Here is a 23643-nt window from a genome sequence, read left to right as displayed (position 1 = left end):
TTAGTCAATGGATGTATCCTTAAATTAATGTCAGCAGCTATTTCTAGTAATTAATGTCATTGTCATATGCCATTAGTGTTCACAAACAGCATTTTTTTCCCCCTGTTGCTTTCAGGGACTCCTCGCACGTCTGTGGAAGCCTATGAGGAAGGCATGAAGTACGGCAAGCAGATCAAGACTGAAAGCCCGCCCATTCGCTCCTTTGAGGGGGGCATCACCAAGGGCAAGCCCTATGAGGGTGTGAACACCATCATCATCACCAAGGAGTGTGGACGTTCCATCCACGAGATCCCCCGCCAAGAACTGCAGGGCCAGGACAACCGCAAGACCCCGGGACTGGAGGGCTCCATGAACCAGGTCAGGACTCAGTGTTAAATAGTCTTAGTCTTAGTCTTAAACTGTGTTGAATAGTCAAGAATCACATGATGTATTGCTGAACTTTTCTTATGAATGTCTAAGTGCATTAATCTGAAAAATAAGTGCGGTAGTTGAAATGTGTGATTGCTCAATTTTGACAAGTAATGACCATATTGACCCTGTGATGCTATTTATGTGAAGAATCAGGAGGATATACTGTACAGTGTTATAGTCACTATATAAGCATAGTACATCACACAATCATTTCTTCATAAATTATATATCTGGATGATGCCATACATTAAGTAACCTATGGCTTGTGTTGCTGAGGGAAAAGTATAAGTATAGAAATATATTACACTTTGCATAGCCTAACGCTAGTGGCAAAGCCAGCAGTCACTATGCTATTTTATTTTCGTTTTTTATTAAGTTTATTGCCACAACCTTACATCAACATGTCAAGCAACATACTGTACTCAGTACAGAATTGCACCCTCAGTGAATGTGACCTGTGAGTTTGGTGTTTACATACATAACATTAGCTGTGTAACATGGAGTGATGTGAAACAAAGTATCCCCTGAGGACATCTATCTACTATTGAGTTTGCGTACATGTAGATTTTCACTGTGTACTCAGGGCTGACGACGTGCCTGTTTTTCTGCCCTCAGCAGTCCACCATCAAGCATAATGTGAAGTCGCTCCTCACCAGCCCCAGCAAGCTGCCGCACCCAGGCATGCCCCAGCTGGAAGCCATGGAGCGGGCAAAGTACGAGGAGGCCGCCGCCAAGGCCTCTAATGAGCGTGTGCGCCAATCCGTGGTCAACTCCACCTCGGTCCTGCGCTCCACGCACCAGGAGGGCAACAAGTCCCAGGTCAGCCCGGTGATGTACGAGGACGCCAATGCCCGAAGAACCCCGGTCAACTACAGCAGCAGCGGCAGCAGAGAGATGTCCAGAGCATCCCCACTGCTGGTGCGAGGACAGGAGGGTATGTTTGGCCCACGCTGTTCTTGAAGTTGACCTCTGGCTTAATTCTCTGTTGAAGTAGTCTTGATTGTACATAAACATGTCTATGTAACTTTTCTTCATGTTCACTACACTCTGTGGACATGTACATGGGAGCTCATGGACATGCTCCCAGAGTGTAGCGCTGTAGTTGCCTGGTTACGTTAGCTGTTGGCTGTAGCAACTCGAGCTAGGTAAAACCGATTGTTTTTTGGGTTTTTTCGTACTCGGTGACTTCGAGAAACAGAGATCCATGAGAAAACTTGCCGGATTTCTCCTTTCAGTCTATTCCAAACATTGAAAGCCAGAGGAAAATAATACTTTTTAGAAGAAAATATCATTTTTGAAACAAATTCTGGAAATATCAGGGAATTTTGTCGTGGCAGTTTAAAATGTACTTCCCGAAAAAGATATTAATACAAATATATTTCCAAGCAGCATTGGTGTTTTATAGTCTTTTCCATTACTGCTTGCTCCCGAGTGGTCATGGAAATTCAGGATTTTTGTTAAGGAAAAGTCATGGAATTTTACATTTGGCTTAGAGTGGGAACCCTGTGTGAGCTTCAGTCTAATGTGTTGTCTGGCTGTGTCTCCTTTAGGGAGCATCACAGCCGGGAAGCCGGTGTCTCACGAGAGGAAGAGCGCCCTGATGTCCACCCAGACTGGCAGGGAGAGTGTTCCTGCCAAGTCTCCAGTGCTGACCGCCGACCCCATGGGCTCGCCCTTCGACCCCCACCATCGACCTGTCATTCCTGGGGAAGTGTACAGGCCTCCCCACCTGCCTCCACACCTGGACCCCAACCTTGTTTTCCACCCAGGTAGAGGCCTCACTCCACTCCACTCCACTCCACTCTCCACACTTACTGCTGCCCCTGTACAGGACTTTTAAGTTCTCAGGCTCTAAGCTAGAATTTAGATATGGGCCAGGCAGTTTAGGATTTGAAAATAGATCATTGTAAATGATGGCTTTAGAAAATGTCTCATAACTTCAGGCACAGAAACCTTCCTTTCTTTTAAGCCCTGCCTTTCATAACACGGCTCTTAGGGGTGGTGTTTAAGATGCTGTTATTCAGTGTTGTGTACATATTGCATTGTCTCTGATCTCCCTACACTAGTGCTACTACTCCAAGGTTGTGCATGAATAATGCCTTTCCTGTCTGTGCTGTGCTGGCCAGTGCTCTTGTAGCGTTTGGTCCATTGACGTCAGTGGGCACGCGGCGTGTACCTGTGAACTTCCTGCTCATGTTTTCCCTCTGGTATCTCTGTTTTCCTGCCACTCCTGGAGCAGCGTACATATTTCCGCGGCAACCGTCTCCGACAGGCTACCACAACACGTACCAGATGTACACCATGGAGAATACGCGCCAGACCATCCTCAACGATTACATCACCTCGCAGCAGATGCAGGTCCCGCGGCCGGATGTGGCCCGGGTGCTGTCGCCACGGGAACATCAGATTCAAATCCCTTACCATCCTGGACCACGAGGTATGCGATTTGTTTGTGTGTGTGTGTGTGTGTGTGTCTGTCTGCATGCTTGTGTATCTGTGTGTATGTGAATGGACAGTGGTGTGAAGGACTGTGAGATGTGTCTTGTTTGTCTGTGTGTTGTGTAGTTTGAAGAGTTTGTGCTCGTGTGAACTAGTGGCAACCTTTTCCAGACGAACAGAAGCAAATGACCCTGGCAAATTGCCTGCCCAAACACTCAAAGCAACCAATAAAACATTAAAGGCTGGTGCTGTTAACTGTATTATCTTCCTGCCCATATCATTCTATTTTCACAACCTGATAACTGCTTCAAATTAATTGTTCCATTCCATTAAAATTGTAATTGTTAAATGATAATAGTGTGCTCAAACGTTGTGGGAGGTTTCACTCCCTCACTCATGTAAATGTGATGATGACCATGCTCTCTAGAACCGGCTAAGCTGAAATTATTGATTTTTATGGGTGCAGTTGCCGATAACAACCGGGGTTGCACACTGGCTCCTGGTTCCTGGCTTCTGTTACCCCGTATATCCACTATTCCACACTGCACCTACGTGTAGTATAATCTACTAATCCAAATACTCGTACACAATTTGACATGAAACAGAAGACAGGAGATTTGTAGTCGCTAGCTGGACAGCCTAACCTGCCGGCAGTTTTCCGCTCCTTACTTGCTCCGCTTGTGAGGCGGCTGGGAGCTGCAGCTACTCTAAGATGTGTGTGGATGGCTCTCTTGAGAGTTGGATTCGCTCTGGTTTGTTCACCCTCTGGCCCTTTGCTTCTGTCTGCAAAAGGTATTATTGATCTAGCCCAGATGCCACGAGCTCCTATCCTGTTGTCTGACCGCTTCACCTACCTCCCTGGAGCTCAGCCCCCTTTCTCTCCTAGTGCTTTCAACCAAGCCTCCATGCTTGCAGGTGAGGATACCCCACCCTCCCCACTCTCATCCCCACCCACTCCCCAATCTTCCCACCCAGTTTCTTCCTGCACTATCCTCCCTCCCTCCCTTATCCCTGAAGTGACAGGATAGCACCTCTTTCTCATGGGCGCACCACCAGCTCCAGCACCCAGTGTTTTGAAGAGCACCTCACCTCACTGGGGGATTTCTACCGTAACGTCTCCCAGCGCAGTGTGTGCAGGGCAGGTGGAACGAAGGCCCAGGAAGGAGGGTTCATGTCACGGTAGTGTCTCAGGTTTCAGACTCTCTGGGTCATAAGTATCAGTCTTTGTGTACAACCTGCCAGGATTTGTGTACAGATCGTTTTTAGTCAGTTATCGAACATACTGTATGCACAAAGTACACCCTCTTCATAAACTTGAGTGTGGGTCAAGTCAGTTCACACAAACCTGCTTAATATAACTTTGTTTAACTTGACTTGATTATCAATCTGAATATCCTCTCTTGGTTCTTGAGGTACGCATGTTTTTAGTATGGAGAACGCACCATTAATACATGTGGCCCGTTACCTTCTGTGTTCATTCACCAGGGGCTTAAGTGATGGCATCAGATCCAACACGCACACACACACACACACACATCAACGGGCAGCTGTTGAGTTGAGAAATGTCATCACACAGGTGATGAGATCATGTATTTGGTTTAGCAGCACAACAAGCTGCCTCACCCCCTACGATGGTATCAAATCCAGTTTACTTCAGGTCACAGGAGGAAAGAATAACCAGTGTGTGTGTGTGTGTGGTGTAAACACCACGGTGTGTGTGTGTGCGCGCAGAGTTGGGGGGCAAACATGAAAGAGACCCCCTCTGTTTAGAGCTGGAGAGATTTAGTTTCACCCCGGCACCCCCTCTAAAGCCCCTGAGGACAGTATCTCTGTCATCCCACTCGCATGTTGACATTACAAGCATAAGGAAAAGCTCTTAACCTCAGAGGATCACTTTTCAGGGAGTCACCTTTTAAAGGAAGTGATCACGGGCTTATGTTTCTTGAGAATCGACTACCCAGGACTGTTTGGGTAGACCTCAAAGGTGAAGCTTGGCACTACAAAGAGAGGGAGAGAAAAAGACTCCTAGCATCTACTTTACCTGCCCTTGTATTAACAAAGCTAGTAATAGTGCTTACCTGAGCTGTGGCCCTTCACTCTCCAAAGGAGATCGTTGTATTCCAGCTCAACATGTCCCTTTGTGTTGTTGACCTTGCTGTTTTGTTTGTGGATGTGTCTATGTGTGCGCGTGTGTGTGTATTTGTGTGCGTGTCCTATCGCTTCCTACGCTGTTGCCATGGCAGCCAGCGCAGAGCGAAGAGGGGAGAGGGAGGCTGACGAGACCACCGAGAGGCCCAGCGAGAAGGAGCCTTGAAAGCAGAGAAGCGTGAAAGAGAGAGAGAGCGGGGCGGGCCGCGCTTCAACGAGTATGGAGTGGAGGTAACACTGGAGGATTTTATTCTTCTTAATGCAGTAGCAGGTAGCAACATGTTCCGCTAACCTACATTAAGACAACAGGCTTTTCTTTGGAAGCCCTCAAAGGCCCAAGTTCCCATGTTTAGAGGCCAAATTGAATTGGTGCAGTCAAGTGAGAGGATGGTTTTCAAAGGAGAGCTATGGAATTCACCACCATATATTCACCGACTTGTCCTTAGATAAGCCAGTCATATCTTTCCCTGCATGATTGAAACATATTGTTTAAAGCCCATTTTATGTTGTGGTATATTCTCATCTTTTCTGTTCTTTCTGAAGTACCTTCTCATTGTGTAACTAAATGGGTCTCTCCTTCTCCCTTCCATCTTCTCTCCTTCTCCCTTCCCATCTTTCCCTCTCTCTCTCCCTCTCTCCCTCTCTCTCTCTCTCTCTCTCTCTCCCTCGTCTCCCTTCCATCTTCTCCCCTTCTCCCTTCCATCTTCTCTCCTTCTCCCTTCCCATCTTCCCCCTCTCTCTCTCTCTCTCTCTCTCGGTGTAGGTCCTGAGCGGCCAGGCAGGCCTGGAAGCAACAGTTACCTGCGCTCGCCCTCGCCCTCTGTGAGGGCACAGGAGAGTGCCAACCAGCAGCGGCCCAGCATTTTCCAGGGCACCAACAATAAGAGCGTCATCACACCCCTCGTGTAAGTGCCCTAGCAGCCCCACGAGTGGCCTAAGAACGCTGCTAAACTGGGCCAGGCTATCTCTGGGCCACTCTGCTGAAACAAATAAGGTTTTTAGGAGGAGTAAAGTAGGTTAAACGGCTATTCAAACTCCAAATGCAGTTCAGATGGTTTATTATGTGTGTGTGTAGAGCTGCATCACTTAATCATTTTCAATTAAGTAGTATATCTTTTCAACAGTCTTATCTGTAGTGCGTATGGCCTTGAATAAAAGCTTCTTCTAAGTATCAGTCACCTTTAACGTTGCCCACTAGACTCTTAGTCACTGATATAATCTGGTCTCTCATTAGAATGTCGTCAGCCCAGAGTCGCTACAGCAACGCTGCTGACGCCCTGGCAGCCCTGGTGGACGCCGCTGCTTCTGCCCCGCCGGTGGACGTGGCCAAGGTGAAGGAGAGCAAACAGCACGAGGCCCAGCGTGACGAGGACATGAGCTCCTCGTCTGCCCGCCGAGCAGCCGCAGCCTTCAACGAGCAGCAGGAGACCGAGAGGCGGTCAATGCAGTCGCCGTACGGCAGCATGGCCATGCCCGGCGGGGTCAAAGGCCATCAGGGCTACATGGAGGCACAGGCCGCAGCGGGAAAGGACAAGAACGCGCCCACCAAGTCTCGCATCGAGGAGGAGTTGCGCACGCGCGGGAAGACCACCATCACCGCCGCCAACTTCATTGATGTAATCATCACGCGCCAGATTGCCTCGGATAAAGACTCACGCGAAAGAGGCTCCCAAAGTTCCGACTCCTCCAGCAGTTGTAAGTTTATTTCATGTGATCATATGATCTTTGCTGACTTAACCACATCCATCCAATAGCCAACTTACACATTTTTCTCAGTGAGGACCGCTCCTGATTAAGTAACACATTCTACCACATAAAATGTGTCCCTAATGTTTGATGTGCTTTTTTGGAGTTCGATATGATGAGTAGAAAGTGTGATTGTGCTAAGATTGTTTAGTGACCAGTTGTGGTGTATGAATCTCCGTCTCTCCTCACTCAGTGTCATCCAATCGGTATGAGGCCCAGAGCGGAGGTGCCGTTGAAGTCATCAGCCCTGCCAGCTCCCCGACGCAGAGTCAGGAGAAGCCCGAGAGCCCCTTCCCCCAGGAGAAGGCCTCCCAGCCACCCTCAGGTGCGAGAACAGAGCGGCCTGACCCACACTGTGGGCATGTGTTTAGAGCATGCGGGTCTTATTAAATAAATAGGATTTGTTTGGTGGTCGTGTGATTACTGGGCTCAAAGTGTTCAAGCACTGTGCCTGACGTTAGGCGTGGTCTGGGCAGTTTAGGAATTGAAAACCGGCAATATACTTACAGGCCTATGGCATCTTCAAAAATGTCTGATGACTTCAGGCACATAAGTGTTCTTTGCTCTAAGCCCCTGTGGTTAGAGCATGTTTTAAACCAGTCGGTTTGGTTTTGTGTCCACCCATCGGAACGTGTTTATGCTGAACGAGCTGTACAAAGCTAGGTGATATATGAATGAGCTGTAGAACTTGTTTTGGAATTACAAACCTGGATTATCTTGTTGAATTTTCCATTGCTCAGCAGCAAAAAACACTGCTTGTTTGCCCTCAAACACAGGCAATGCTGTGAGCTAAACAGAACAACATGCTGGTCAGCATAGAGCCCTCATCCTCACCCTCACCTCCTCTCCCACTTACCCCACCTTACCCCTACTTACCCCTACTTACCCCTACTTACCCCCACTTACCCCCACTTACCTGATTTTACCCCCACTTCCCCTGACTCGCCTCACAGCAGCTTTAGAACACAGTTGGGTACAGTGCTATAGAGTCTTCAGAGTAAGCCCGCAACTCAACAGGCTGCTCTTATCCTCCACCTTCTTTTGTGTGAGTGACACACTAATGAGCTCATGCTCTGCTCAGCAGGTGGCATGAGGGCCTTCGACATGAGCCGCTACCGTCAGCAGGTGGAGCGGGACCAAGGTCCTCCAGCTCCACAGCAGCCCCCCACCTCCCAGACGCACCGCGTCATGACCCTGGCAGACCACATCTCGGTGAGGAGGCCCAGCACAAGGCAGACAGCCGTCATTAATGCGCTTTTACACACAGCAGATACAAATACTAATACAGTGTAGTACACTATACAAGCTGATACTAATACAGTGATACTACACTGTAGATACAAGCTGATACTGATAGAGTGGTACTACACTGCAGATACAAGCTACAGATACTATACTGCTATACAGATACAGATACAGATACTACTAGTGGGGAACATTTTTTATTTTATGGCTTTTAATGCTAGGGGCAGCTAGGCCTTCCAGAAGGTAAAAACACAGAAATGGGGGACATTTGAGAATTTCCCCTAGGCATCAATAAAGTATCTATCTATTTATCTATCTATCTAGTTCCCTTCTGGTTCTGGGGATGTTGGCTTATTTGCATGGTTGAGTTCATGTGTGTTTGATGGATTTTGTTCTTCCCATACAGCATATCATAACCCGGGACTTTGCCCGCAATCATGAGCCCAGCCCAGCCCCTACATCCACGCCCTCGTCTTCATCCTCCTCCTCGTCTGCGTCCGCCACATTCCAGAGCTCGGCCCCGCACGTGTCCGGATCGGGCCGAGCCAAAGGGCCCAGCAACTACAGCCCTGAGAACCCGGTCCTGCCCTCCCACCACCAGAGGCCCTCCAGCAGGGTGTCCCCTGAGAACGCCACGGACAAGCCCAGGTCCAGGTACGTCGCTTTGCACAGACACACCAACACAACACATCCCCGCCCCCCTCCGTACACACCTGCATGTGTGTACACAAGGCTATAGATGAGTATGTCTGTACTAATTGCAAATGTTGTCCTATTTGTATATGATTCTCAGTTTTATATATTTTTATTTATATTTCTCTTCATTCAAAAAGTTCTTTATTGAGCCAAATGAGTAAGTGTAAGTATTTTTTCCCTTGATGAGAGTGATGAAGGTGGGTTTGGGTAATGACGTCTACTTTTGCGCTCTCATCCTGTCCAGGCCAGGGAAATCTCCCGAGCGAGGTGGTCGACCTCTGGAGAGTTACGAGCCCATCTCTCCACCCCAGAGTTACAGCATGGAGAAGCAGGAGGCTTCAGCCGCTCTGCTGCAAAGCCAGAGGAGGGAAGCCGACATGCCTGAGCAGAGGTGTGTGTGTGTGTGCGCGCGTGTGTGTGTGCGCGCGTGTGTGTGTGTGTCTCTGTCTGCGTCTGTCAGTGTGTGTGTATATAACCTACTGTCAGTCAGCAAAATGTATATTTAGCTTGTCTGTTTGTCTGTGCACATGCTGTTATTTTGTGTGTTTGTGTGACCTATCTGGACATGTCAGCAAAATATAAATTAAGATTTAGAGTGTCTATGCTTCAGTGATTTAAGTGAGACCGAGACAGCGAGAGTGGATGGTGTGTGTATGTGTGAGATACACAGACACTGTAGCCTGGCATACGAGCTCTGCATGCCCATAGGGGAATGAAGCCCCCTCCATGCCACTCCTAATGTGGCATCCCAGTGGAGTGGAAAACGGGCGCCGTGCCTAGGGGTGTTTTCGGTGCCCCCCCCATTCCTCCTTGTCCTCTTTGCCCCCATCCCGCGTCACCTCTGCTCCCCTGACCCCCGCGACCTTTCTCTGGTTACAGGACGGACTCACGCTCGCCAGGCAGTGGCAGCTACCTGCCCTCTTTCTTCACCAAGCTGGAGAACACTTCCCCCATGGTGAAATCCAAGAAGCAGGAGATCTTTCGTAAGAAAGGTGTCGGTGATTCTGATGTTGGTACGAGGATACCTTTCTTGTCTTTCACGTTACACGAACTTCAGAATCAAGTTACATGAAAGAAAGTTACATTTTTTTAAATGGAAATGCAATGATAAATGCAGTTCTTATTCAAGCTCTCTTTTGACCCCTCCTTTACTTTTTCTTTTGGCCCCTATCAGAAATGTATCAACTTATTTCCTATTTTTGAAGTTTTTTTTGTCAACTAAGCTGTAATGGTGTGTGTTTATTTCTCATACCAGGCAGTGCACAACCAGGTACAGAGATCTTCAACTTGCCTGCAGTAACCAGCTCAAGTAAGTCCTACTTCAACTCCCTTTATTAATGCCCCCACTGCCTGTGTTTATTTACCCCTCCTTGCACTACTGCAACTGTGGCACAAGAATGTCACTATATTGCAAAGTATATGTGACATTGAAACTTGAAGTACCCTCACATCCCGGCTCTTCAGGGTCTTAGCACATTAAAGTCGGATGCAGAAAATGATAGCCTGATCCAAAAAATGTATTGACAGGCGCAAGTTTTGGAATTTGTGTTTCACAGCAATTTTGAACAACAAATACAGACTCACTGGCCTTAAAGATAATGCATACCTTCTCCCATAAAGTGCAGGTCTATAAGGCTAGGAATATACCTGCTGTTAGACCAAGCGTACGCGTATGCGACCTGCACCGTCCTGTCAACATACTCGTTGCCGCATACGTGGCTAAAACGCATGATACTGGAGGTCTTAGCATCTTGCGGACGTGTCACGTTACCTCACGTCCACGTGCGCGACCGACGCACCAAATGAACGCAGAATGCGCATGGCAGCCATGATGCGTAGCAGCAAGTATAACTCAACCCAAACCTGTCTTTGTCTCTGTCTGTGTGTTTGTGTGTTCTTGCCTCTCAGGTTCCGTGAATCCCAGGAACCACTCCTTCAGTGACCCGGCCAGTAACCTGGGCCTGGAGGACATCATCCGCAAGGCGCTGATGGGGAATATGGAGGAGCGGCCGGAGGAGTCGGCCCAGGTAGGAGGGGCCCCACGGGGGCAGCGCCAGCAACCCCACCAGCATGGCAGTGGTCAACGAGGGCCGGCAGGACGCCAACCCCTCCCCAAACACAGGTACGGAAGGTTTACTACGTATAGCTGTGAAGTGACATTGAAAAGGTCTTTAAAAGTCTTACATTTAACTTGGAGAACCCCTGGCGGGTACTTTGAACACACACACGGACACACATAAACAAACATGTATGCACACACAAATACATGAAATCAATGAAGTCTTTGATCTACTTCATTTATGAAATAACACTCCATAGTATGACCTGTGATCAATAAAAGCTGAGTGTTTGCGAGAGACAATGACTGACCATTCTGGTTTCCTCAACAGGGAAACAGAAGCTGCAGGGAAAGCCTAACAGCCGCAAGTCCAAGTCGCCCAATCCTGGACAGGCCTTCGCTGGGGGGGAGCGGCCATCCTCCGTGTCCTCCGTCCACTCTGAGGGGGACTACCACCGGCAGCCCCCCGCCTGGGCCTGGGAGGAGCGCCCCTCCTCTACAGGTCAGAACCGCCAGACACTCAAATCCTATAGAAACGTGTTGTTGCTGTTATTATTATGGATTAATAAGTCACTTTGTTATTATTGTTATGTGTTATGTATTAATCACTTTTACTATACGAATTGTTTATGCTATGTCGATGAAATTTGCAGTGAATATTTATATGTAAAGCTAGATTTAAAAAAAAAACCCTCAACAGATTTGTAAAGGAGAACAAATGGCATAGTGCGTTTTGGTTGTGTAGACCTGCTTGGTTACTATGCTCTTGTTAAAGCTGCGTAGCTGCAGTCTGCAGCTGGTGAAGTGTCAACAATTCTGTTAGACCTCTGTGCTCCTTAATTAGACATGAGCTGGCCAGAGGAAGGCTTGATGAGTCCCTCTCACCTGCGGAGTGGTGAAACCCATGCATCCTGTTACCTCCCCCTGGACTAGTGTTGTGTACCTCACCCCACTCAGCTTTCACCCCTTTTGTCCTCTCTGCCTGTCCGCTGTTTCACCCCCCTCTCCTTCCACACAGGGTCCATGCAGTTCCCGTACAACCCTCTGACCATGCGTATGCTGAGCAGCACGCCGCCCACCTCCATGGCCTGCCCGTCGCCCTCTCTGCAGTCCCAGCAGCCTCCGCCACCCATGGGCTCCATGCCCTCGTCGGGAGCGCCAGGGGGGGCGCCGGGACCGCAGCCAAGCCGTGTCTGGGAGCGCGAACCGCTCCTGTCGGAGCAGTACGAGACCCTGTCAGACAGTGACGACTGAGCTCAGCCACGAGACCAAGGACGCCCCCCTCTATCATAAAAAAACAAAACAAAACAAACCCTTGCATCGCCTCGCTTCTGGGCCCTGAGGGAACAGCCCCGTCCCCCATGAACCCCCCACCTCCCCACCCCAGTGCGGGTCTGCGCCACGCGCCCCCCACCTTGCCCTGCCACGAGCCTCGAAACGCAGGCGGAACTCTGCAGGGAACTGCTGGGGTGGCACTTTTGGTGCGCTAGCGCCCCCTGGTGACACAGCCAGTGGAAAATAAGGGGCACAGACTCCTGACACGTTGGATGTTGCCACGATGACAAGTATGTTAGGAGCTTTTTTTTCTTCTTCTTCTTCTTTTGTTGTTGTGGAGAGACTTAACCACGTCACCTGGCCGGGGGAAAGGCAGCTTAGACTTGTGTTGGCAGAGGCATGTGTCAGTGTGTATTTTATTTTTCCTCCCTCTCCTTCCTTTTTATCAGTTTTTAGTTCACATTACCCAGCCCCCCTATCTTTGCTGTTCCAAACAGAAATCTGATTTTTTGTAATTGGTCTGTCCCATTAATGACAGAAATTACCAAACTAATGACACCTCTGCACCATTGTTGCACTTTTTTTGCTTTGTAAGCTTTGACAGATATAAAGGCATAATACCTAATATAAGTTATTTAAGCTGCCCCCTGAAGGGGTTCCTTAATTTGATTTCATCAGCAGTCGGCATCACCCTCGGACTTCCTGAGTTCCAGTCCATCTTCTCCGGTTGCAGATGTCCTATTTCCTTTAGAGTATGGTACAGCTCTGTCATGCGAGTGGCTTGTCAATACCATTTTTTTTTTTAGTCTCCTCATGGCCAGAGGAAAGCTGATTCTCTCTTTTTTGTCATTTACGTTAATAAAACTCATTGTCTCGCTCCTGGGTCTGGTGTATCATTCGTTCATGTGCCGATGTGGTTTTGTGAAGGATCGTTCTTTATTTTTGCCCCAACTGAATGACCGTTGAAAAATCAAACATTCTGATTTTTGCTCAACTTGTGTGGGAAAGCCTTTGTTTTGCAAATAGGAATATGTTCATTTTAAAATATGGTTTGTAGTTAGTACCATTTTTCCTAATGTTCAGCAGTTGAAGCTTGTGTTGGTGAGGAATAGGAGCTCTGCTTTCCTCAGACAGTCTTTAAGAACATGGCAACTTTGAGAGTTGGCTTATTGGCTGTCTGTTCCAGAGTTAGAGAAGAGGATGCATACCCCTCTCTTCTCTGTACTTGGCTAGCTTCAGGCTAGCTACAGGCTAACTGGAACAAACCCACTTCCAGTGAATTATGGTAAGCTACAGTAGGCCAGCGGTGTCAAACTGGGTTATTGCACACAGAGAGAAAAGGAGGCTATGTATTCTCTTATCTAACTTGGGTAGACAGCAAATAAGCTAATTTTTCCAAAAGTTGCCTTAAAGTTCCTTTAAGGTTTGGGTTGCCAGAACAATAGCCCTAGGCTGCAGACGGAGGAGACTTCATGAGCCTTGAATAAGGTTGTCCAGGTCATGTAGATTGGAAGGGTTTAATCACATTCAGTCAGTCAATATGTACCACAATACACAATGGAGATTACTACTGTTGCATAGTGGAAGCTGAAAAGCATATACCCAAGGCATATAATGCTCCATCCACCACAGACAGCCGATCATGTGAAGAGATTTTTGAACAGTTCATTAGGTGACAAGCTTGGTGCTTCGAATTCCCCCCAATGATTAGGATTTGTGTATTGATCAAAGATTTTAGCACTAGCTTGGTACTACGTGTCATGATTGTAACATTTCCCAGGTTAAAGCTACAGCATGTAATGTTATCATCTTTTTGTTTGTTTTTCTTCTCAGTGAGTCATGTATTAATGTTGGCAAATGTCATCAAAATCTTGTACAAGTTAAGGTCACTGAACAGCCTCGCCGGGCAAGAGTTATGTTCTCTTAGTGAGGCTCTGCCTGTACATGAGCTACAAATCAATGCTTAGTTCACCAGTGTCAGTCCAAAGTGAGAATTGATGTTATGGGCAGGCTTTACTTTACACTAGGTAGATTTAAATGTACCTGTGCACTCTTGACAGCCTTAACCGTTCCGTAATGTGTATGAATGCTTGTAGTAAGACATTAATAACCAACAGCACATTGCGTTTGCAATAAATGGCTTTTATTTTTCCAAAGGGAGAGCAGTTGTCTCACACCCAGGAATATGAATGAATCAATTGAGTCTGCAAACAATACTTAAAATACATGTGGTTTAAATGATTATATATTTTTCTTCCTATCCTATGTTATGCAATAAGGAATGTTTGCAGTTCATCACCATAAATGTAGTTGAATACATAGTAGCCGGGCTCAACTGAAGACTGATGATGATTTTGGGTTAGTATTTATTCCATGTGTGCTTCTTCAGGAACTGCTCCTTTTTATCTGGCTAGCCAGTACTACGCAGAACTACAGGCAGACTGTGTTCATTAGGACAAGTCACTTCGCACAGGTCAATAGAAGTGTTTGGGTGGACAAGCGCAGACATCAGCTCCACCAGCCATGGCAGACAACCGTTTGAGAGGGGGTTTTTTTTGTTTTGCTAGTGTGGTGTGTGTTTGTAAACCAACCAATTTTAGTATGCGGGGATGTACTGTTTACAAATCCTGATTGAAAAAAAAAAAAGAATCTTCTGTTCATCTGTTAAACAATCCTTATGTGACTGTGAGCAACAAAGACAACTGTTGTGTGGAAACTGTGCCTAATGTCGATAAGTAGGGGTCCACTGTGTGCTTGGGTTTGCTTTTGCTTTGCTGCAAACAGGTCTGGTCTGTTATAGACTTGACATTTTGTTTTTTGTTGCTTATGACCTGAAAAAAAAAAACAGCCTACCCTTAAGCTTGTCTCTGGTCATGTCTTATAAGGATACATTTTATTATAAACTTTGACATTGTTATTCACCCTGTGTCACTGGGCAGGTGTGTACTTTGGCAACAACAAATTATAATTGATACTTGAAATCTTTTTCAAACAACTGAACTGGTTATCACCAATTAAACCCTGCCACTTGTGGTGCAAACCTTGCAGTGGTTGCTTTTTCATTAGTTGAAAACTGAGACTTGAAAACCAGTGTGTCTTCTGTTGAAAATTAATGTTTGTATTGCACAATGTCTCTTTAGTCAATTACAAAAATTCAGACCAATCAATAAAAGTAGACTGTACATACTGAAATGTTATCCATTTATTTTTCTGATCACACAGCTAAAGCATTGTATTGTCATCGTGTCTTGAATGTGCTCTTTAGTACATAATTGTTACAATATTCAGGAGGATTCATTCATGCAGGGTGTCACAAGTGGGATGAGAAGACATCATGAATGACCCAAGGAAAATTATATGAATAGAATTACAGGAATGTATTAATGACTTATATTCTATTATTCTATATTATTATGCTAATGGTTGAAAGCTACTCCTGGAGACAGTGTACACTGATATTCTCATGCACACTCACATTTACAACTGTAGCATAACAGGTCATTTTCATGCTTTCTGTGCTGATTTTGTAAGCATAGCATCAAACATTGAAATCAATGGGAGTGGTAATCTATCTCTCTCTAGGTCAACATAATATGAATGTATGGGAGACACTGCCCTCTTCAGGCCTGGTCAGGTGACTGCGGACTCATCTGCTCATGGTCAGAGTTGGAAGAGACGCGCGCCCTGAAGCGAGTCCTCAGAAGGTTCCAGCTCTTTTCTTTCACCGGTGACTCCGCATGCTCTTCTCCTGCCACTGGAAAATAAAGAGCTTTGACTACCCCAAATAAAGATTCAATACCCCCTTTACCTTCCCTGTTTGTTGACCGGCTGTTTTGAGTTTGGTCGTGCACGTCTTACCCTTCTCTGGTCGGGGTGCAGGTTTCTGCCTCCCTGGATCCTCACATATGGTGTCCTGCTCATTGTTAAAGTTCTCCCAGTCTTTCACCTGCGACTCCTCAACTCTGACCAGGAAGTGCACACAGACATCACTTTTGACCAATTACTAGGATGTGTGTGTGTTATTAGACACACAGACACTCTTCTGTTTCCTAACATTGGTGTTGAAGTGTTGTTTACTTCCATATACATCCTGGTGTAGCTATCTACTCGCTCTACTACCAGATAAATTGACTTTGCCACTGAAAAATATTGCAATCAATTAGACTTTTTTACCATCATGATATATCAAAGCTTATATTTTCTCCATGTGTCCAAATATAGACTCACCTGAGGCACCATCGTCGGTTATCACCTGCAGAGCCACCCAGGTCTCTCTCTATCCCAGAGCGCAGCCTCCTCCTCAGGCACTGGGGAAGAACCCTCTCCATGTCTAAAATAGTAATAGCCCGCTGTGGAGCACACAAACCCTTACAAACCTACAGGCATATGTACATCATGATGTTCCCTAGAGAGGCCTTTGTGCACATCCCAGGTGCGAGACAGAAAAATCTAAATGTTTTAGAAGTCCACACACTTCGTGGTGGTTTATTTTCTTACTTTATTTTATCATGTTTGGCTAATGAATGAATGACGTTTCAACCTACTCAGATTCACTTTAATATCTAGCTGACATTTTGATGGTATGTCCTCTGCACTGATATTTTAATGTTCAATGGGCACTTCAGGCCAGGGCATTTGGCATTACTATAATAACACGAGCAGTCATGGCACTGCAGACCCTCCTCTAACATATGGATCCTGATCTATCTCAATAATCAGGTAGGAGGACTGAGACACAGGTTATGTTATACAGTATGTCTTAATTGGGCCCCTCAATCATATGCCATGGGCTATGTTATTCACCCCTGATATCTGAATGAGGCCTCTCAGTGAAATAACACAGTTCATGCTTTGATGTTATGATCATGTGTGGTAATCATGCTTTGTAATTGGCATCTTTTTTCACAGCAAGATGCCTTAAATATGTTGATGGTTATGTCATATTTCTAAATCTCAATCATTTCTTTTTTCTCTCTTCCAAAATGTTCTGATATACCAGATTTTCATACATTTCACAATATTCATGTTTACTGGTAAATAAGCTGTATAGAGATTGAACAGAAAGGCAACACATTTTCCATCATGTTTACTTTCTTTCCCTGTCTGGCATACCTGTAGTTTCCAAATGCTCATGCTCTCCTCTGTGAGTTTCTGCACAGTTTGGCTCATGAGGGCGATGAGCATGTTGAGGAGTAAGATGTAGGTGAGGACGATGTAGGAGATGAGCAGCACATAGAACACCTCCTTGTAGCGGTACTGCTCAGTGAACTCCAGGTCCCCCATGCCAATGGTGAACTTGAACAGCTCCAGAGTGGTGAAGTAGAAGTTGTTGAATGTTGGCTTGTCACTTTCACCAGAGTCACTGTCAGGCTGATGTTTGATTGCTGTTTGATTGATGTTTGATTGAAATGTTTGATTGCTGGATGCTGAGGTTGTGTTGCTGTGATCTTTTGGCGCATCCATTAGTGTGACCACAGCTGTAGGAAGCACAATATAACGTTATAATGGACATGCATGTAGTAAAGGCTAGTTTCATGCTGTATCATTATAATATTTACATAGAGAACACTTTCTGCTCTTTTGTTGTAACTGTTTCAGTTTATTTTTGTCATTGTGGAAATACTATATAAAGCTTTTCTCATGTAAACACAACACAAGCTAAACATCAACTTGCTTTCTTGGGTATGTTGTGTTATACTGATAACTAGTGACATACTAATAACAATATTTTGATGCAATTTTATCGAAACTCCTTGAGTCACACTGAACATTCTGGGGCCAAGTGGATAGCACAAATCTGTACCTACGGAACAGTTGAATATGTACTAATATATGGCTATAATATGTGAGCATAGAATTAGTGTGGCCTTAATACCAGCTGAAAACCCAAAGAGGAAGACAATGTAGACCAAAAGGAAGCGCAAGATATCACCAAGAAGTATCTGTCAGTGTCAGAGACAAACAAGAAAGAGAGAGAGAGCTGTGATATCAATTGTGTGAAGATATCCACACTGAGTTGTAAACAAAGGCAGACATCTTGGTTTTTGAGGAATGTGTGGGGTGGGCACTGGGCAGGGTACCTTCTGTATCATGACGCTGTAGATGCCCATGTGTCTGAAGCCTCTGGAGAAGTACAGCAGGTTGAGCCACGACAGGGCCAGACTCAACACCAGAAAGCCCAGGTGCTCCGCCTTGCCACACCAGTACAGCACAAAGGAGATGATGCACAGCAGAGCCTGGAGGAAACTAGGGGGCAAACCTATGACAGTGAATAAAACTCAATGGACATTATTCACACTGGCTCACACACAAGTTAGTCTTTATCTTTAGTTGTCTTTAGTTGTCTGCTGTACAGCACTTTGGTCAGTTTATGCTGTGTTATTCTGTTATGTTAAATGTGCTTTATAAATTAAACTTACTTACTTACTTACTTTACACACAAAAACAAAAGTAGAACAAGGTTAGGAGTAGGTAAACTGGTTGACCAACAAAACTTTTCAAACAATTCAAGTTTTAGTTTTCCTTAGAATATGCTTACATTTTATCTCAACTGAAAACCATCACAATATGAGTAGGTGTAGTGCCCAGTAACTTAAATCAGGAAAGGTGATTTGAAAGATGAGGAGCAAGCAGCCTCTATCAGGAACAGCTGAAGCTTAGATCAATATTACATAATTGTGTATGCTGATGTTTCAGACTGAATCTCTATCCCTTTACCCTGATATGATCAGAAGTGAGCTGGAAGCAACATGGGCAAAGCCAGCTTAAAAGCTTCTTGGCTTGCGGTAATAAAATGCTACAAATTATGTTTGAGACATTGTGGCTATCATCAATATCCCGTAAGTAACTTGATGCCCCAAATGTCTTCCACTATGCATTACCAGGATGCACTGCTGCTATCAGCACAGCTAATAGTTTTTTTTATTTGTGTAGTCATCTATCTAAAAGGTCTGAAGGAAATTAACATAACAATTACAGGCACATTATATAACATTATTACAGAAGTTACTGTAATTGAATTTACATCATAACTTTATATTAGTGCTAATGGTGGGCTGACATTTAACATCATTAAAAAAAAAAACTTTTCAATAAATGTTTAAACAGGACATATTTTATGTATATTATATATGAGATGTGTACTGATTGCAAACTTACAAAATCAGTTCAAAGTATCCATCGATCAGCAAAGACTGCAAGTTCGGACGTCTTCTTTTGATATCTAGTAACTGAAAATAAAGAGGTGTTAGTGTGTTCCATCAAGAGACTGCAGGACTTACTTCATGGCAACTAGTCCAAATAAATGAATACTGTACCTCCCTGCAGAATAAATACAATGACCCCCAGAATAATATCTGCTGTCCTGCTGCATGCAAGACTCTTGCTTCAGTGGACTTGGGTAAAAAAAAAAACAGATTTGGTTATGGTCATTAGAGGAAAGTGTCCAGACAACATCAGAGATAATCAACAGAAGCTCAACTCACCATTTTTTTGTTTCCAAAGTATGCAACACAAGTGAAGATGAAGACATACAGAAGATACATGAGGAATTTGAAGAGAAATATTCTATGTGCAAATCTGTCCCATTTCTCATCCAACAGTTTATTAAGTGGCTCCACTTGAAGCATTTCCAGACGATTCTACAGACAGTTTGATATCAACTTTAACCACAGCAACAGTTTAAATGTATGAAACATGTCCAACAACTGGCTGAAAACTAAGTACTGAAAAGGCCTGCAAAAACTGAAAAATTGTTGCCACTGTTCAGATAATGAGTTGTTTTAGGGAACATTATACATGATGTTACTTACGGGGATTTCGCTGCCATAGACAATTATTTCCAGCACAGAGTTCTCCCCGTATGAATCCAGAGATTCCAGGTCATATAGCGAGCCGGAGACAGGCCCATAGGCCCACTCTATAAACTTGCGGGACAGGCGAGTGCTTTCCTGCCCTTGGATCTCTCGATGCATCATGTGTTTCAGCAACTATGGAGAAACATTTTAACAAAAGGTACTCTCACCAGATGAGGGAGGTATGTGGTATTTTAATCAAAGACTGATCACATAAAGTTACCTCAATCTTGCCTGTCTTGGCTGCTAATTTAATTGGTGTGAGGTGCTGCTTGTTCTCAATTTCCTCCAGTTTGGTTTTTGGGTGAAGCTGGGCAACTTTGGTCAGAATGTGATCATACATCTTAATAATAAAATCAGTGTTCTTAGGGCTGTTATCTGCTACAACCACCAGGGCGTGGAGAACCATGTTGCCTTGTGAGTCTGTCTCGCATACATTTGCTTTCTGATACTGGTTTTCTAACAGGAAGTCAACTATGTCTTTCTGGTTGGTGCAGGCTGCCAGGGAAAGTGGTAACTCTCCTGCAAACAGAAATCACAAGCTTTTATTTGGTTAAGTTCAAATTGACACCATCATGAACTGATTACTACTACTAATATCTCACCAAAATAGAAGGCAGGGTCCATCATGCAGCTGAAAGAACTTCCCACAGGCTTTGGCGTGGACATCAGCTCCTTTCTGCACCAGAAGCTCAACAAAGTATCTACTCCTTCTCTCAATGGCTACATGAAGGGCTGTCTGACCTAGAGAACAGAGGAACATTTCTCTGAGCAATTTTATCTAATTTTTCTTGAAAGCTTACTGATAAAGACTTACCTGAGTAATAGCTGCCAGTATAAGCAGCGTTAACAAAGGGCTTCAGGTCTCCCATGTTCTCAGCAATGTCAAGAAGATACTTCACTGTATCATTTTCCCCATTTTTCAGGTTTAGTAGAGCCTTCACCAAGGGAGTTTTACCAAACAAACGATCTGACAGGACATACGAGTAAATACAACATAATGTTCACTGCAATGCCACAGTTGTAGCAGTGATAAATGCATTTATATTCTCATGTGTCTGCATTTGTATTCTCACTTACAGAGAGAGTCAGAGAGCTTTTTGCCGTATTTCTCCAGATGTTCCTGTATTCCGTTAAGCCGGTTGACATCTCTGCTGGCCACAGCATCAAACAGTATCTGCCTGAAGCTCTCCCCAGGTTCAGTCCCCAAAATATAGCTGCCAAAGACATGTTACATTTAAAGTAAACATCTCTCTGTTCAGTAATATTATGACAATGCTTGATTCAGAGTGAAAGAGAGAAGGATACACTGCTTGGTAAAAATGGACACAGTTCAGGACATGTTCCGTATAATTTCAGTATGGCTATTTCTAAATTTAATTAGGTTATGCTGCTACATTTTCAGCTTTAGACAATCATCATACATAGTCACTAGCACTCCTATTTCTTCAATCACTGGATTCAGTTTATCATATGATTAGTGTTACCATGATGACATTTAAAATATGATGGGGTAGCCTACCTCACATTAAGTCTAATCTCGATATCTGGCGCCCCCTCGTCCTCAACGTGACTGGTGTCCATGGGTCCCTTGTCTTTCCCCGACTTGCCCAGTGCACAATCCAGGAGATTCCTCTTCTTCTCAGCTATTTTTCTCTCTTCATCTTCATTTATCTCTTCTTTACTTCGATCATCAGATTCCAGCATGAAAGTTTGAGGATTAGTGGCCATAGTGGTTCCTCTTCTCTGGCTGACATAGTGAAGAATGAAGGCATATTTAGCTTACAAATATTGTTGACCATTTCTCTCACTGAAAACACAGATTTATGTATGTTTTTCAATCTTTGCATATTTGTACTCATATTTAAAATGCTTTGGGGCCTAGTGAACTACAAAATCTTGTGAAATGAAGGTCATAGATAGATGTAAGCTCTATAGAGCTCTGGGGCGTATTCACAAAGCCTTTTATCTTACCACTAGGAGTACTCCTAAATCGCACTAAAAGATTTTAGCTAGGAGTTTTCTCTTAAAAGTTATTCACAAAGCCTTTCAGATCTACTCTTAGTAAGGAAAAATGACAACTCCTAAACTAAGAGTGAGTCTTCGTTGCTATGGATGACGTCATTACTCATGCACGAGCTTGACTGAAGTGACCACCTTGATTGGCTGATGATTGTAACGCGGGAATGATTCCAAACACCTCCCTTACGATGATGAGTGACAGGTGACGGGTCTGAGAATGCGTGCGCTACACAAGTAGTGCGAAGGACGGAAGATGATGAATAACTGAATAAAAAGGCCTAGCCTAAATGAATAAAGAGGAAGGCAAAACAAATAGCTAGTAGCCTAATAAAACATAGGCCTACGGATTGATGCAGTAGGCTAGGCTATCTTTGCAACATTATTAAATTAATCTGTCACCATATGCCTACGTTTGCAAAGAGGAGAACATTTTAATTTGATTCACAATGAAACGTTACATTTAATTTACATGTTGACAATGAGTAGTTTTGGTTGTTGTTGGTGGCGTTATAGCATCCCTTTTATGCCTACAATGCAAAATTGTTTCCTCGCGATTGGAAGCTCCTGTTGAGCATACCCATTTCAAAACATCGCAACGTGAAATGCCACAAAAAGCTGTTTGTGAATAGGTCTCAGGTCAGTGAGTTAGGAGTCCTCTCGACTTCTTTTAGGCTGTCCCAGACTTACGTGCTACTTTTAGGTCTAAAATGCTTCGTGAATTACTTTAGCGAAAAAAATTAGGAGTCCTAAAGTTAGGAGTGACACGCCCATTATTTTTAGGAGTTGCTCCTAAATTCGCCACTTAGGAGCTACTTTTAGCCTTAAAATTCTTTGTGAATACGGCCCCAGGGCCCCATTACAAAAACTGAAATCCTATCTTATCTCAGTTTATTACGCCATTTAGGATTTTTGGTATTACAGAAGCGTTTCCTAACTGCATTTATGAAAAAAATCCTTCTTAACTTAAGATAGGAATTTGACCATTACAGAACCATCCTAACTTGAAGAGCTCTTTTCCAAAACGTTATAAATCCATGTTTCAAGTCATGTTATTTAATTGTGTATTTGTGGTAATATCAATAAAAGTGCAGTTGTGTTGTTTTGATTGAGTAAAGATGAATCAAATAACAATAACCCAGTTACATTTCCACTGAAATCACTTGGAAAACAAAATAAAAAAAATAGAAAAAAGAAATCAGGGTTGTGCAATTGCAATTCTGCTTCCTGTTTGCTACCTCAATTGAAATGCAAGTGAAATTCAAGAATTGAATTGGAATTTAAGAGCCAGTTTCAATTCAATTCTGGAATTTTGCACAAGCCTGTTAGAAATGTCCTTACTTAGGAATCCTATCCCCTTCACAGTAGTAGGATAAATGACAGGAGACAACTCATCCCCATCCTAAAAACCCCTTTACAGCCCATTCCCCCCTGACATGACTCACTTGACTTTCCAACTCTCTCCCCCTGTTTCAGAAGAATAGATCGACATCCTAATAAGCAGATGAACTGAGAATGTTCCCTTTTGAATTTATAACTAACCACACAATGGATACATTGACATGATATTTTACACTGATTCAGGATTTACCAATTTGGAATGTTTGAACATATGTATGAACACTGTAGTATTTTAGATATTTATTAAAATAGATAAGCGGGTACACCCAGGTAAATCCTTGAACCAGATTAGATTATTTGATTTGTATGGCCATTTATTGAATTGCACATTTTGTGATTGATTTTTTTCGT

At 44.4% G+C, this 23643-nt stretch overlaps 2 protein-coding genes across 2 annotated transcripts in view; one reads left to right on the top strand and one right to left on the bottom strand.

The window, feature by feature from the left end:
- ncor1 (nuclear receptor corepressor 1) overlaps positions 1–12897 on the top strand; it is a 71830-nt gene extending 58933 nt beyond the window's left edge. The window contains 18 exon segments of the mRNA XM_048238101.1: positions 116–357; positions 1027–1345; positions 1962–2180; positions 2651–2848; positions 3643–3765; positions 5094–5147; positions 5762–5903; positions 6233–6693; positions 6938–7069; positions 7826–7956; positions 8396–8643; positions 8930–9076; positions 9565–9698; positions 9941–9994; positions 10594–10766; positions 10768–10807; positions 11076–11246; positions 11763–12897. Of these exon segments, the coding sequence (XP_048094058.1) occupies positions 116–357; positions 1027–1345; positions 1962–2180; positions 2651–2848; positions 3643–3765; positions 5094–5147; positions 5762–5903; positions 6233–6693; positions 6938–7069; positions 7826–7956; positions 8396–8643; positions 8930–9076; positions 9565–9698; positions 9941–9994; positions 10594–10766; positions 10768–10807; positions 11076–11246; positions 11763–11998 (3224 nt within the window). The 3' untranslated portion in view covers positions 11999–12897.
- Positions 12898–15109: 2212 nt separating this feature from the next.
- LOC125290957 (transient receptor potential cation channel subfamily V member 1-like) lies at positions 15110–21883 on the bottom strand. The gene is given in 17 exon segments (XM_048237433.1): positions 15110–15773; positions 15878–15981; positions 16247–16368; positions 17132–17496; positions 17895–17961; positions 18100–18265; positions 19178–19248; positions 19336–19413; positions 19504–19659; positions 19831–20007; positions 20096–20394; positions 20478–20497; positions 20499–20616; positions 20690–20842; positions 20953–21089; positions 21395–21622; positions 21847–21883. Coding segments are annotated over 16 exon segments (2376 nt in total). The 5' UTR covers positions 21604–21622; positions 21847–21883; the 3' UTR covers positions 15110–15639.
- Positions 21884–23643: the final 1760 nt, after the last annotated feature.

This window comes from Alosa alosa, chromosome 2 (assembly GCF_017589495.1).
Source record: "Alosa alosa isolate M-15738 ecotype Scorff River chromosome 2, AALO_Geno_1.1, whole genome shotgun sequence".
Classification (NCBI taxonomy): Eukaryota; Metazoa; Chordata; class Actinopteri; order Clupeiformes; family Clupeidae; genus Alosa; species Alosa alosa.
This window is presented reverse-complemented; position numbering and strand designations above follow the sequence as displayed.